The sequence below is a fragment of the Fundulus heteroclitus genome, chromosome 15 (assembly GCF_011125445.2).
Source record: "Fundulus heteroclitus isolate FHET01 chromosome 15, MU-UCD_Fhet_4.1, whole genome shotgun sequence".
Lineage (NCBI taxonomy): Eukaryota > Metazoa > Chordata > Actinopteri > Cyprinodontiformes > Fundulidae > Fundulus > Fundulus heteroclitus.
This window is the reverse complement of record NC_046375.1, coordinates 7,564,318-7,578,308: the sequence shown is the minus strand read 5'-3', so window position 1 is coordinate 7,578,308 and position 13,991 is coordinate 7,564,318. Positions and strand designations below refer to the sequence as shown.

At 36.9% G+C, this 13,991-nt stretch overlaps 1 protein-coding gene across 1 annotated transcript; it reads right to left on the bottom strand.

Annotated features, from left to right (window-relative positions):
• Nucleotides 1–1,600: 1,600 nt before the first annotated feature.
• aida (axin interactor, dorsalization associated) lies at nt 1,601–11,090 on the bottom strand. Its single transcript, XM_012869033.3, has 10 exons — nt 10,727–11,090; nt 8,785–8,851; nt 8,621–8,674; nt 6,500–6,554; nt 6,356–6,419; nt 5,594–5,697; nt 4,299–4,421; nt 4,014–4,136; nt 2,113–2,230; nt 1,601–2,016 (listed from the first exon to the last, which is right to left on the bottom strand). The coding sequence occupies exons 1-10, from the start codon at nt 10,831–10,833 to the stop codon at nt 1,917–1,919; spliced, it is 915 nt and encodes a 304-aa protein (XP_012724487.1). The 5' UTR covers nt 10,834–11,090; the 3' UTR covers nt 1,601–1,916.
• Nucleotides 11,091–13,991: the final 2,901 nt, after the last annotated feature.

The following is a 13,991-nucleotide window of genomic DNA, read 5'->3' as shown; positions in this document are numbered from 1 at the left end:
CATTTTCCTATGCTTTAAAAAGTTCTTACGATTTAGAGAAAACGCTGTGATTAGCAAAGTTACTGTGTTCATTATTTTAAACTCCTTTTCACCCTGTAAAAAAAAAAAAAAAGCACACAAATTAAATAGAGGCGTCTGTAAATTAAAACACAACGGAGTTGCGAGAAGTACGAGTACACGACGAGTGGAACCTGTTTCCAAATGACTTCCAGTTAAAGGATGTGAGAAAGTATTCGCCTCCAAAGATAACCTGAGTAAATACAAAAAGCTGTTTTCTAAGCTAGACCAAGCCAACCCTAACCCATAGCTGTTGTTCCTTTGATAAATAAAAGCATACTTTTAAAAACATTGCATGCTGTGTTTACTGGTTATCTTCGATATTAAAACTAATTTCACTGCAAAAACAGAACTAAAAATAAGTTAAATGTTCTTAAAATGAGTGTATTTGTCCTTGATTTGAGCAGGTAAATAAGATGATTTGCCAATGGAATAAGATTTCTGCACTTAAAATAGGAACAACTCATCTCCATCATCTTATTTCAAGTGCAGGATGTCTAATTATCTTATTTTAGGGGTCAAAATACTCATTCCATTGGCAAATAATCTTATTTACCTGCTCAAATCAAGGACAAATACACTAACTTTAAGAACATTTTACTTATTTTTAGATCCGTTTTTGCAGTGTTGATCTTAAACCTTTAAGTGTGGAAAAATACACTGCAAAAATAGAACTAAAAACAAGTAAAATTTTCTTAAAATGAATGTATTTGCCCTTGATTTGAGCAGGTAAATAAGACTATTTGCCAATGGAATAAGATTTTAGCACTTAAAATAGGAACAATTCATCTCCATCATCTTATTTCAAGTGCAGTATAACTAATTATCTTATTTTAGGGGTAAAAATACTCATTCCATTGGCAAATAATCTTATTTACCTGCTCAAATCAAGGGTAAATACATTCATTTCAAGAAAATTTTACTTGTTTTTAGTTCTCTTTTTGCAGTAAAAAAAAATAAACGGAAGGCAAATACTTTTTCACAGCATTGTACTGTGGATTCAACATTTTATACTTATGATCGGTTTTTATTTTAGCTGTCATCTCCATTTACCAAGCTACAAATCACTGAATATTGTGGCGTTTTATGCGGCTTTACACGCTTCAGGCAGCTTTGTTCCCCTCGTCTTCTTTCCAGTTGCTCAGGGAACTGCGACAGGTTGCTGCCGCCTCCTGATGGCACACAAGCCCACATGTAAACCTAGTAACCGTTACGCCGGTGTGTGTTTTCAGTCGCATCAGTAATGATTAAAAGACTCACAGCTTAATTATTCTGGGTTTTTTAGCCGTGTTCTGCAGCCTTAAGAGAGCGAACGTTAAAGTTGAACAAACAAAAATGGTCCAAGGGGAGGATCAAAGTTTTCCCCAAGACGCTGGTTGGATTAAGGAGTTAATGTTTTGCCGGGGGTTTCTTTTCCTTCCTTTCTTCGTTTTAAAGTCCAGAGTTCAGTGGCGTAAACACAACAAACCAAACTCTTAAAGTGAAGTACCTGCGGGCACTCAAGAGGTGTTCCTGTTTAGGGTTATATATATATATATATATATATATATATATATATATATATATATATATATATATATATATATATATATATATATATATATATATATATATCTCAGAGCGCTACCTGTGGAAGACTGAACATCCTAAGCGGCTTTAACAAGCTGCCGCCGGTTTAAAGATGAGGTTCCCTGTAACAGAAGGAGACAAAAATGCACTTAAATTCATCAAATCTGTGCGAGGAGATCGGTTCCCTTTTTGCCTTTTTCACACCGCAGCCTTGACTTGGTATTGCTGAATGCGACGATGAGGAGGAACATCACATTTCCCTGGATATGCAGTGAGCTCAAAGAGGAGGCTTAGCTGTCTTTGTGGAGCGTCTGATGAAGATGGAGATAAAGTGGCTTCTTTGTGAGCAGCTGCAGCTTCTTCCTCTTAAAGTCTGTGGGCTTCTTGTACCTGAAATCCAAGGAGCAACATTTATATTATATATGTGATTTTTTTTTACCTCATGGTCACTCTCTGGAAAATAAGTTACGGATGAATAAAACTCACAGCTCGATGACGATGGGTCCGGGTTTGATCTCGTCCATTTCCATGAAGGCGAAGCATTTTGTGCTGGTGAACCTCTTTTTGGGCTTGTAGTGCTTGAATTCAAAGAAGATAGCTGCTCCTGGAGGAAGTTTGAACTTTACATCAATAAAATGGCCGAACAGAAGAGGCTCAAAGTGAAGGTCTTTAAAACATGCGGCATATACCTTGTTTTACAAAAAAACAGAAGAAGAAGAAAGTGAAATTGTTTAAGCCTCTCCACACCATGATGCTACACCCGCCTTGCTTATTGATTTCCAGACAATGTATTATTTTTCTTTTAGCAAAAGTTGTCCATTACTGTTTTTTGGCCATCACATAAAATCCCAGTAAAACCCATTTTAAATAAATAAGGTGAAAAAACAGTTCTGTAGGGCACCGTACCTTCATGTGAACACAAGCATACAGTAACAGACAATGCAAACTTACTAAAGTCTGTATATTTTCATCCATTAACAAATCCTCACTCAATAAAAATATTAATATATTGTTTGTACATAAATTGCATCAGATTTGTTTAATCTGCATTCATTTTACAAACCTGGAACACTGCAAAAACGGAACTAAAAATGAGTCAAATCTTGAAATTAGGGCATTTGTCCTTGATTTGAGCAGGTAAATAAAATGATCTGCCAATGGAATGAGATTTTTACACTTAAAATAAGAACAACTCGTCTCCATCGTCTTATTTAGAGTGCATTATATCCAATTATCTTATTTTAGGGATCAAAATACTCATTCCATTGGCAGACCGTCTTATTTATGTGCTGAAATCAAGGACAAATACACTTATTTCAAGTAAATTTGACTTATTTTTAGTTCCGTTTTTGCAGTGAACTCCATTGCTGCAAAAAATTCTTTTATAAAAAAGGATTTTTTATTTTATCTTTTTAAATACTGCCTGAGAAAGTTTGCCAGTCATAAATCGACACGTATCCCTGCAAAAACAGGGAATCACATCACGGCCCTTTGAAAATATTGGTTATTTTATATATGGGAGCCGAAAGGATTTGATTATATACTCTAGGAAGATGTATCCGTCCTTTAATTGGTGTAATACTCAAAGTATTAAAAATGTTCCACAAACCTGCCATCGTGCAAATATGTTAAGGTGCGTTCACACCGAACGCGAACAAGGTTGAGCGAGCGAGTGATTTACATGTCACCCCTATGCAGAGGCTCGAGTAAACGCTCGGCGATGCAAACGGCCCATTCCAAGCAACGCAACTGGAGCGAAACTGCGAACAGCGAGACAAGAGCGAAGCAAAACTTAGCTCGAGTTCAACAATCTGAACTTTTTCTCTCAATTCACGTCACGTTAACCAATCAGGGACCGGTTCATTATCGTGCAGAGATATTCAAAATGGAAGGTAGTCTACTACAATCGACCGTCAGCCTTCAGCCTTGTTCGCATTCAGTGTGAGTGCGCTTTTAGCCCTGGAATAACTTTTCTGTTTTTATTCCTTTATCCTTTAAGACAATAAAAAAGAATCTAGTGCGGGTTGGCCTAAAGGGACATTGGGACTTCCCTTCATTTCTCTTGTTAGTTCGACCTTTTTATGAATGTAGATTTAAGAAAAAAAACCTCCATCAGTTATAGTTTATTTTAATAAAACGTAATTTTCTCAAAGATTTGTTTTATACTCTGTATCTGGGTCTCAACCACCCTTAAATAAGAATATGCTCTTTTGCAATTCTGCCAAAGACACTGCAAGGTAGCCAGTCCCACCGTCACACCTCTGAATTTCTACGTCAGCATTGCCCAAGCAGCCAAGAGAAGCACCCGCAAAAAAATAAAGAAAGGAACCGCTGGTGAATCAGCCGTTTGTTTGTTGGTGACGAACGGACACAGCGACAGTCGTTACCTTTTGGTAATTTCTCTACATGCTTCTGAATTTCTACGTCCACGTTGAAGTGAATGTACGTGTCTTCCTTCCTGGTGGCCACGGGAGTGTCCTGCATGGGGTTCAGATCGACTCCGTTCACATCTGAAGGCAGAGCACACAGAGACCAGGGGATGTTTTCAGGACTGGAGGAGGCCTTCAGAGGCTTCCTTGTGTGTCAGAGGCTGAGGGAGAAGAGGGGGGGGGGGGGTTGCAGGATGGAGGGAAGGTGGCGGCTGAACACCTCCCGCGTGACGTGCCGTTTACCTTTGACACTGATGCTCATGTAAGGATCGATGCACTGGCCGGCGTCCTTCAACCCGATTTTCTCTATTCTTAGCGTGAGTAGCGTCATCCCAGGTTCTGAAGGCAACCGTGGCAACAGGGTGCCTTTAAAAAGACAAAGGTGAGGGACATCAGAGGGTCCAAAAATTAATTATTACAAAAAGAGCCTCTGGCTGTGTTTCTAAAAGCTTGTTTGATATGTTCAAGGGTTCACAATTATGCAAATTCTGTTAATACTAATTGGACATTTATAAAGATGATTTTTGGCCAACTATTCCATAAAGCCTGTTTGCACAGCAGCACTATCCATCACACCTACTGGTGAATTGATAAGGATGGACGGAGGGGCAAGAAAATAGAAAAATTGGATGGATGGATGGATGGATGGATGAATGGATGGATGGATGGATGGATGGATGGATGGATGGATGGATGGATGGATTCATGACTAGATGATAGATGGGTCATTTAGAGAATACAACTATGTTTCTCATTAATCCACGTTTTCTCTTTCTGTAATTTTCTGGAGTTTGTGAGGACCCTGTCACGCAAGATGCCGATTTTTTTAAGCAACAACACTTCATTAAAGTGGGAAAACCAAGATAATGTGAAACGTTACAATCGAGTTCCAGTTGAATTCATTGTGTGGATGTAAACTGAACTAGTGTCTAGCTCAAAAGAGGATTTCCTGTTAGGAAAGAGCTGATTTAGAGACAATCCTAACTTGACGAGAGGATAAAAAGCAGTTGTTAGTATTTAGAACACACTGCAAAAACAGACCTAAAAATTAGTAAAATGTTCTTAAAATTAGTGTATTTGTCCTTGATTTGAGCAGATAAATAAGATGATTTGCCAATGGAATAAGATTTGTACACTTAAAATAGGAACAACTCATCTCCATCATCTTATTTCAAGTGCAGGATGTCTAATTATCTTATTTTAGGGGTCAAAATACTCATTCCATTGGCAGATAGTCTTATTTACCTGCTCAAATCAAGGACAAATACACTAACTTTAAGAACAATTTACTTATTTTTAGATCCGTTTTTTGCAGTGAAAAGCTTTGATGAAGATATTCCACGGAGCTGAATTCAGACGCTGTGAGAGGTTAAAGCCAGACCTGTGGAAGCTGCGAATGATCCAGGCGCGGATTAAGCCGCGCACAGATGCAACGAAAACATGCAACGGCCAAACGGGCGTAAAAAGACAAGACGAGGGACCAAGTTACACGTGAAACCGAAGCAACATGAAAACAGTTTCTTTGTGAGGAGCCATACCGGGAGCTCTCGGCGGGAACGCCTCCGTGGAACCCGCTCCCGCAGCAGCATCGTCCTCCACCTCCAGCTCCAGGTTCTCCTCCTCGCCCGGAGCAAGGATTTTCCTGACAGAAAGTGAGGGAAAAAAAAAAAAAAAATATATATATATATATATATATATATATATATATATATATATATATATATATATATATATATATATATATATATATATATATATTTTTTTTTTTTTTTTTTTTTTTTTTTAATTGGAAAAGAAAAAAAAACTTCACAGCAACCCAGCGTACCTGCAGAAACAAGTCTTCACTTGCTTTATCACAGATTTTACCGGATAAGCTTGGCTACAACTGGTTTTAATTAATTGTTTTGTTTGTTTTTTGTGACCCGGAAGGATACAATTATATAAATTTATGTTTCAGAAATGCCATGGAGGTGTAAAAGTTCTGTTTTTGTTTTTTTTTTTTAGATGCACACAAACCACAAAGGATTCCCTGATCTCAATAATATGACCAGCTATAAGAAACAATCACAGCTACTGGGCTAAATCTGCACATCTATAATCTCATGTAATGTTTGCAATGATGTTTAAATATCTGGATTACACTGTAATTACACTGACTTTACTTTTGGCTGTGATCAGCAAAGCAAAGGTTTCATTTTGTTTAAAGAACTTTGACTTTGCCAGAATATTTAACTAAAATAAAAAAATAAATTGCATATATTTCAGCCAATACACAAAGCATTGAGTGATGGAAAACTCACCTTAATGGCACTGGCTGGACATCAAAAGGAAACTCTTTGTTATAGGTGAGTATATTCTGGATTACTGTTGAGAAAAGGACAGAGATTATTGCATTTTCACAGCGGCTCTTGTAAATTAGTGCACATCCATCTTCATGTACTCACTGAGCTCCAGCTTCTTCAAGTCTTCTAACTTGAACTCCTCCTTTGACTGGGTGCACTGAGGAAAAACAGACATTAAATTTTAAACACTATATCTAAGATATCAGTTAATGCATGAAGCTTCCCAAACCCGAGCTGTCAACCACTTCATCCACAGAACTTCTGGGCACCTCTTGATGAGGTTTGAACCAGCGTTTTCTAGTGTTTCCAGCAGCAATCGTGATCATTCAAGATGGCGCCTCAGATGGCAGCGTCCATGTTCCACTCTGTGGTCTTTGCATGTGTTTAGCATGCATATAAGCACCAGTTCAACCTTGTGTTCCTCTTTTGTAATAATAATGAAATGCGTCAATAAATGTATATTTATTAATATATAGCAGTGACAAACACGCTGGTTAGAGTTGAGAAAATGGATTTAGCTGAGTGGCCTAGTCAAAGTCCTGACCTAAATCTAATTCAGAGTTTCTGGCAAGATTTGACAAACGTCGTTCACGGACGCTCGACATCCCATCTGACTGAGCTTTGAGCTATTTTGCAGATAAACAGGCAACATTTTCAGTTAGTTATGCGTTATTTTGTGTTGATTGATAGAATCCCATTACAACACATTAAAGTGTGTTGTTTCCAACGTGAAAAAATAAAGAGTACGAAAACTTTTGCAAGGTAGGCAATCAAACTATTTACAAAGCCGGTCTGTGTTTGGACCAAACTGGGTCCAGAATCTGATCCCTCCTACTTTAGCATGATGCAATGTGACTTTGCTATACTTCTAGTTACTTGTTTATGACAAAAAAAGGGAAAAATAAGAAATAAAGAATCTTAATTTCTGGAAATGATACATTTTATTATCATATCCCACTGAGCATTTTAAAGTTATATACCCTCTGTATTTAAGAAGAAAGAAAGAAGAGAGACCCACATATGTACACATTGTAGACTCCTGAGAAACTGATAAAAAAAATGGGAGGAAACTTACTGTTGCTACAGAGATAAGAGGCGGAAAAACACTTTCACTTTGTAAATAAATAGCATTTATTTGTGATTGAACCGTATAAAACTGATTACTTAAAAATAGATTAAAATTTGTGTTTTTTCTCGAGGGCGGTGTGTGTTACCATCAGCATGGCAATAAGTAGCAAACTTGTGCCAGTAGATCCACTAATATGTTTGCTTGGAGGTGTTCCAGACTCGTTGATACAGCAGCAAGAGGTTAAACAAACTCTTCTAATGCTGGCATGGAAAACTATCATGATGAAGTGACCCTGGATGTTCTTATTTTTGATAAAACTAGGATATTATATTGATAGGAGGATGGATATATTTCTGCAAAAATAGAAAAAAAAAAACACATTGGGGGTTTTTGAAGTGAAATTTGACTTTGACTCAAAGATGTAGAGATAGGTGGATCTATGCTGAGTGAAATTTACTCTCACTCACCTCCTTACATGTGTCTAATGCTGCTAATTTTTTCCCCATTATTTCTTTGCCATGTGAATGACCAGCTAAGTTTGTTTGTATGTATTATTACATCTTTATTAAGTATCTTAAATACATTTTAAATTTAATATTTCTGATCTAGGGATTTAGGGAGTTGAGGCAACAATTATTGAGTTGCAACTCATATTAGTAGTTTTTAAATTAACCAATAAATGCAATCTCAGGACGACCACGTAGGTGTGGAGTTATTCTGTGTTTGTGCTTCTTGATCTCAGTGCAGCATTCAATACATTCAACCACAGTACTGTACTAAACTAATGAGTAATCCTCTGTAAAAGTTTTTTTTTTTTTTACAGACCAAGTAATAACCCTGTTGGCGTTCCTCTAGGTTGGATACTCTGTCTTTTAATATTTTCATGTTAGAAATCTTCCCTAACACGTATTATTCCGTAATCTCACTATTTTCAATGCTGATTGATGATACAGCAAATCATCAGTTTATGCTTGTGTTTTTCAAGATTATAACAAAATGTACACATTAAGAACACATTAAGCACTTGAAAACTCAAAAAAACATATATGTATTTATCCAATTTTTGCGTTATACTAATATTTTGTATCAACCTGATGTGACATTAAAATTATTTTTTTTTTTTAAATCACCATTTTAAAAATGAAAACACAAACCTGCAAACTGGCACTTCTCATCTCTAGGCATGTTGCAATCTTTCCTAAGTTTTTCTGTAAATAATAATAAAAAAAAAAACACACACACACACACACAAACAGTTGTTAGTTAGAAGGCAGCAACTGAGTTTGGTCTGGAGAGGCAGCAAAACCAAAGGGATTACCTTCTGCTCCTCTGTGAAGTCTGAAGAGTTTGTAGACTGGACCTCCTTTTGTAGTTGTCTGGCGAGACTGGGTGAATCCACATGAACACGGTTAGATGAGTTCATCAAACACTTTAAAGACTTCAGTGATTAAAAGGTATGCCTGCTATTATTGAACTGGACCTTGTATCTTTGTCATGTTGATTCTGACTCATTTTATTTTATCTGTATGTCTTTTTGTGTTAATGTCAAACTTTTAGCTTGTGATGATCCCTTCTTAGCCAACAATATATGTCTATATCGAGGGATTTCTTATTTTAATAAAGACGCAAGATAATTGTAACGCTTCGTTTGCAAGCATCAGGCCCAGCTTAAACAGGTCCAGTTCTGAAGACCCCCCCCCCAAAAAAAAAAGATTAAATTGTCAATTTTATAACTCTTGTTTCCCTAAGCAGTCGAGAAAAAAAATAGTTTTTAACAATATTACAGATCTAGAGCAGTATGGAAAAACGAAAACCACATAAGGAATATTTATTCTTCTGAACTTTTTGCCTCTTCCATTTTTCAAAGGGCTAAAGTCTGTTAATACTTAATCAGTGTGGTTGTTTCCCACTGATCTATGTTAAATCAGTTGAGTTTTATGATTTGTCAGATCACACACTGATTTTTACTCACTAACTGGATTCCTACTAGACCAAAAAAAAAAACAAAACAAAAAAACAGGCTTTGTGCTCCATTTTTGGTCTCTGGGAAACTTCAAATTAAGGCTGAACTCGACCGGAGCTGTTGTTCCTAAACTCCATCTAAAATACTAAGTGAAGAACTTCTGCTAGTTTTAGAAAATTTTTCAAACAGGAAAGTTAACAATATCCACAGAGAATCTCCATTTAGCCTAGGACATCCTCTTCTGATTTGTGAAATCTAACAGTCATCCATTTTGAAATAGAGCTAATATAACATAGCCAAGCTGTCACTAAAACAGAGGTCCTACAACACTTTAATTCAGCACTTTATTTTATTAAAAATCAAAACTATGGGAAATGTGACCAGCTCCTATTAAGGAATGTTAAAAGTTTAGATTTCTCATTAGAATCAATTGGGGCGGATCTAAACATTTGAAAATGCATGAAATTATATGATGAAAAAAATGTGCAGAAACCCTTTTCATGAGCATGAAAGCTTCCAAAAGATGCTGATGGCAAATCAATGGAGAATTGTGTCAATATAATGTAAATCAACTCAAAAATATTACTGTTTCTGGAAATGTGGATTTTAATATTTTATGAAAATCGCATAAAATCTGAAAACCTTTCCAGACCTGGAAGGTGACTGCTCTCAAGACTGACCCTGGCGCCCCCTTGTGGTCGGGAAATTACATTATCAGGTGATCTTGGTGTATTTCTTTTTTTTATTATCAAAAAATAATGGCTGCAAATTAACATTTTGACAAGGATTACAGCCTGAAATAACTTGCAGTGAGAAGGATTTTTGTTTTTCTTCTGAGAAGGACAAAGCTTTCCCCCCATGAACACATATGAAACCCACCCATAACAATGAGAGGGTGTGGCTGCCTATTTCTCAATACTCTAAGGAATATTGGCTCTTTTCTCACTGCCCTGCACAACACGCAGCTCAGTACGGTTTTCCATGACCAGGAGTCTCCATCAAACAGCTGGAGCTGCTGCTGTGGATGAAGAAGGGATGCAACACACACACACACACACACCCCACTCCCTGTGCAACAAATGCCACATCACGTCATGGGTGGGAAAGCTTTATTATTTACTGCTGTGAGAGCGCACTGACAGCTCCCAGCCTAACTTCTTCTGAAGCCGCTGTCTGCTCTGCAGGTTTCAGGACGCACGGCTTTAAACATTTAAAAAAAATCAATTTAAAAATAAATAAAATAAAATAAAGCAGCGCTGCTTTCTGGACAGACAGAACACACACATGCTCAACTTACATTTGGTACTCATCTATCGCCTCCACCAGCTGACCCCACGAGTCAAAGTCTGTGCCTTTCCTAAAACTGGCGTGCCATTTCTGAACAGTCCTGTTGACATCAGACATTTTGGCGGGGCGGATGGTCGCGGCGCTCTCAGGGCAGCATAGCCGGGGAGGAGGCTCCTCTGCGCGGGGCGGCTATCGCGTCCAGTTCGGCGGCGGAGGGCGGGGGGTGGGGGGGGGGAGAGATCTGCCGTCCGGACGGAGACGCGCGGCTCGGGACCCGGTGACACCCCGACCAAGCCCTTTCTGCCTGCTCCCCGGCCCTGATGTCGCATCCGCAGGAGAGAGGAAGTCCCGCCTGGAGCTCGGGGTGCGCCTGATTCGGGATGCGGGGTCGCCCGAGTGAAGTGTCGGTTACGTAATAGATAGAACATCGCTGCGTAGAGGAAGAATATGGTTGGGAGTTCCTGTCATGTTTACTGCTGTGATACTTTATTTATTTTAATTTTTTTTAAAAAGCGTTTGAATAAAATGTGCGTTATTTTTACTGTAGCGTGTACAGATTATCTTTGATTATAATTTATTTCTCATCTCATCTCTAGCTAAAATAAAAAATAAAAACTCCATGCCTCCTAAACGTGCTTGCACAAAATCCTACCATCAACCTATTTGGCAAGTCTTTCATATTAAAGCAGGGGAGGGATCTTGGCCCACTTTTCTTTTCACAATTGTTGTTGGGTGTTTTTAAGCATGCACAGCCTGTAAAAAGATCATGCTGCAGAAGCTCTATGAATCTGGACTTTGACTAGGCCACTCCATAACCTTCATTTTCTTTGTTTTATTTTTCTTGCAGGTGTCTTTTAGATCATTGCGTTTACCTAAGTGTGACTGAGTTTCCCAACTTTGTCCACCAGGATTCTCTGGAAGAGAACAGAATTTATGGCTACATCAATCGTGGCGAATCTAGGTTGTGAAGCAGTAAAGCAGGTCATCACACAACCACCTCCACGTTTGACCGTTGGTGTATTCTTTTCCTTAAATGTTATCTTACCAGACATAATGAGACACAGAATATTTTCCCAAAAGCCTTGGGTTACATGGCCTTTGGGGTCTTTTTGGTCTGCAGGAGTTTTCACTTTATTATGGATACCATTTGTGCTCAGTCTCTTTTTTAATAAGGACCCAGAAAAGGACCTTAACCAAGAGAAGTCAGGCTTGCAGTTCTTTAGAGTTCCTTTGTGACCTCCTGACACTGTAAAAAAAAGTTGAATAATATCTCTACAATCTCTACACATAAAGATACTGAAAATGTTGCCTATATTCTTCTTTGAAGAATAGCTTAAACACCTTAAATAAACATAAAACAATAGACAAATGAGGAATTTCAGTTGATAAACCCACTTTATTCTTTGATTTATTCAGACACATAAACAAATTCAACAAATAATGGCCAAACCAACTTTATTTATATAGCACAAAAGGAAGAAACTCACCAAAGTGAATTAATGAAAAAAATAAAAACATCTGCAATTCTAATGAATAAAAATAATTAAAAGCAGAATGAAACAAATAGCCCACGCAAAAGAAGCAACAGTAATATTGTAATTTCAAATGATCAAAACAACAAAACAACTAAATAACAAGACTTTGAACTATTTATGGTCTTGTTTTAATAGATACATAACAATATCTGATTTATTGACTAGACATAAATGGATTTATAATAAATGAAGCAATAAATCAGTGGTATTTCTTTTACAATAAATTAATTCAAAAAATGTATTTAAAATTTTCTGTAGATAAAACAAAAACAATGTTTTTTACAAGGAATAGAGGTAATGAGGTAATCAAGAGAAAATTATATGGTCAGGAATTGGAAAACATTAAACAATTTAAACTTCTTGGATTGTGGTTTGATGTAAGAATGGCATGGAGTGGGCATATTAAAAGACAAATGTAAAAAAAGGGTTAAACGTAATGAGGTGGAAGGGACTAAGGAGCTGATAGAAATTATTTAAAAGTTATTTTTACTAGATTGATGAGGTCAGTCTTGGATTATGGGACCATAGTGTATAATTCAGACGCAGATACAAACCCTCACAAGTTGAAGAATATCCAATTTCAGGCTTTAACAATATGTACAGGCGCTTTTGAAATATCTCCAGCAACAACATTACAGGTGAGAAATCATTACAGGTGAGAAATCCCTCTTATCAATAATAATTCAATATTATCAAATAATATTGAATTATTGGTCCAAATTACAAGGTTGGTCATCCAACATTAGAAGATCCTAAATATTGTTGGGAGAAAGAAAGGAAAGCATAAAGAGCTCTGGATGGCTAATAAATTCCACAGTTGAAGAAATTCACATAGATACATTAGAAATATGTCAGACAGTTCCATTACCCACAGTACCTCCTTGGATGCTTCCTGATGCTGCAGTTGAATTTACAGTGCTAGAAAGGATACATTTATATTCTGAATGAGCATATAATACAAGAATATATCAGTCAGTATTATAATTATGTATACAGATGCATCAAAAAGTACACCTAACAGGATAGGAATAGCGTTTATTGTACCACAGTTTAACATTAAAGTACAAAGAAAGTGCAGTTTATATGGGTGAAATGCTTGTAATACTGTTAGTTGTTCAGTGGGTAAAAAAGGTAAGACCATTGTTCAGATTCTTCATTGGTCACTTTGCAAAACAACCAGTCAGATAGTAGACAAGATATAAGTATATACAACATACTTTTTATAGACTCAAAATGATGGGGCTTACAGTAAATTTATGAGTTCCAACACATCAGGATCGGATGGCGAAGGAGAGTGCCAAACGGATATTGGTTGACATACATATTAAGTTTAGTATGACAGAAATTAAGGTTATAATAAAACAAAAAAATGAAAGAGAGGTGGTTAAAGTTATGGGAGGAATAACAGAAAGAATGGTGGTTTCATAAGGTCCAAAGGAAAATTGGAGAAATAAAAAGAACAGAAAGAAACAGGAGAGAAAGAGACAATTATATCACAACTTAAACTGAGTAGACCATTATTCATAATAGGGAGACATCAGACAGGGAAATGTGATTGTGCAGAATATAAGACATTAGAACATGTATTTTTTTTGCTTTGCATGAAATATTACATTGAGAGAAATCTATTAATTCGACATCTTAGTAACATGAAAATGAAATTAGACGTTGTTGATGTATTGCAGAAACATTCAGGAAGTAGTAAGAGCTATCAGAATATCTTTTTTTTTTTTTTTGTAT

What these genes read in the sequence shown, in the direction of transcription:
- aida (XM_012869033.3), bottom strand. Translation starts at nt 10,833, where the DNA reads ATGTCTGATGTCAACAGGACTGTTCAGAAATGGCACGCCAGTTTTAGG. An exon ending in GTTCCCGCCGAGAGCTCCCG is followed by an intron (nt 4,422 to 5,593) that starts GTATGGCTCCTC and finishes GTCTTTTTAAAG; the next exon opens with GCACCCTGTTGCCACGGTTG. An exon ending in TGTAGAGAAATTACCAAAAG is followed by an intron (nt 2,231 to 4,013) that starts GTAACGACTGTC and finishes AACTTCCTCCAG; the next exon opens with GAGCAGCTATCTTCTTTGAA.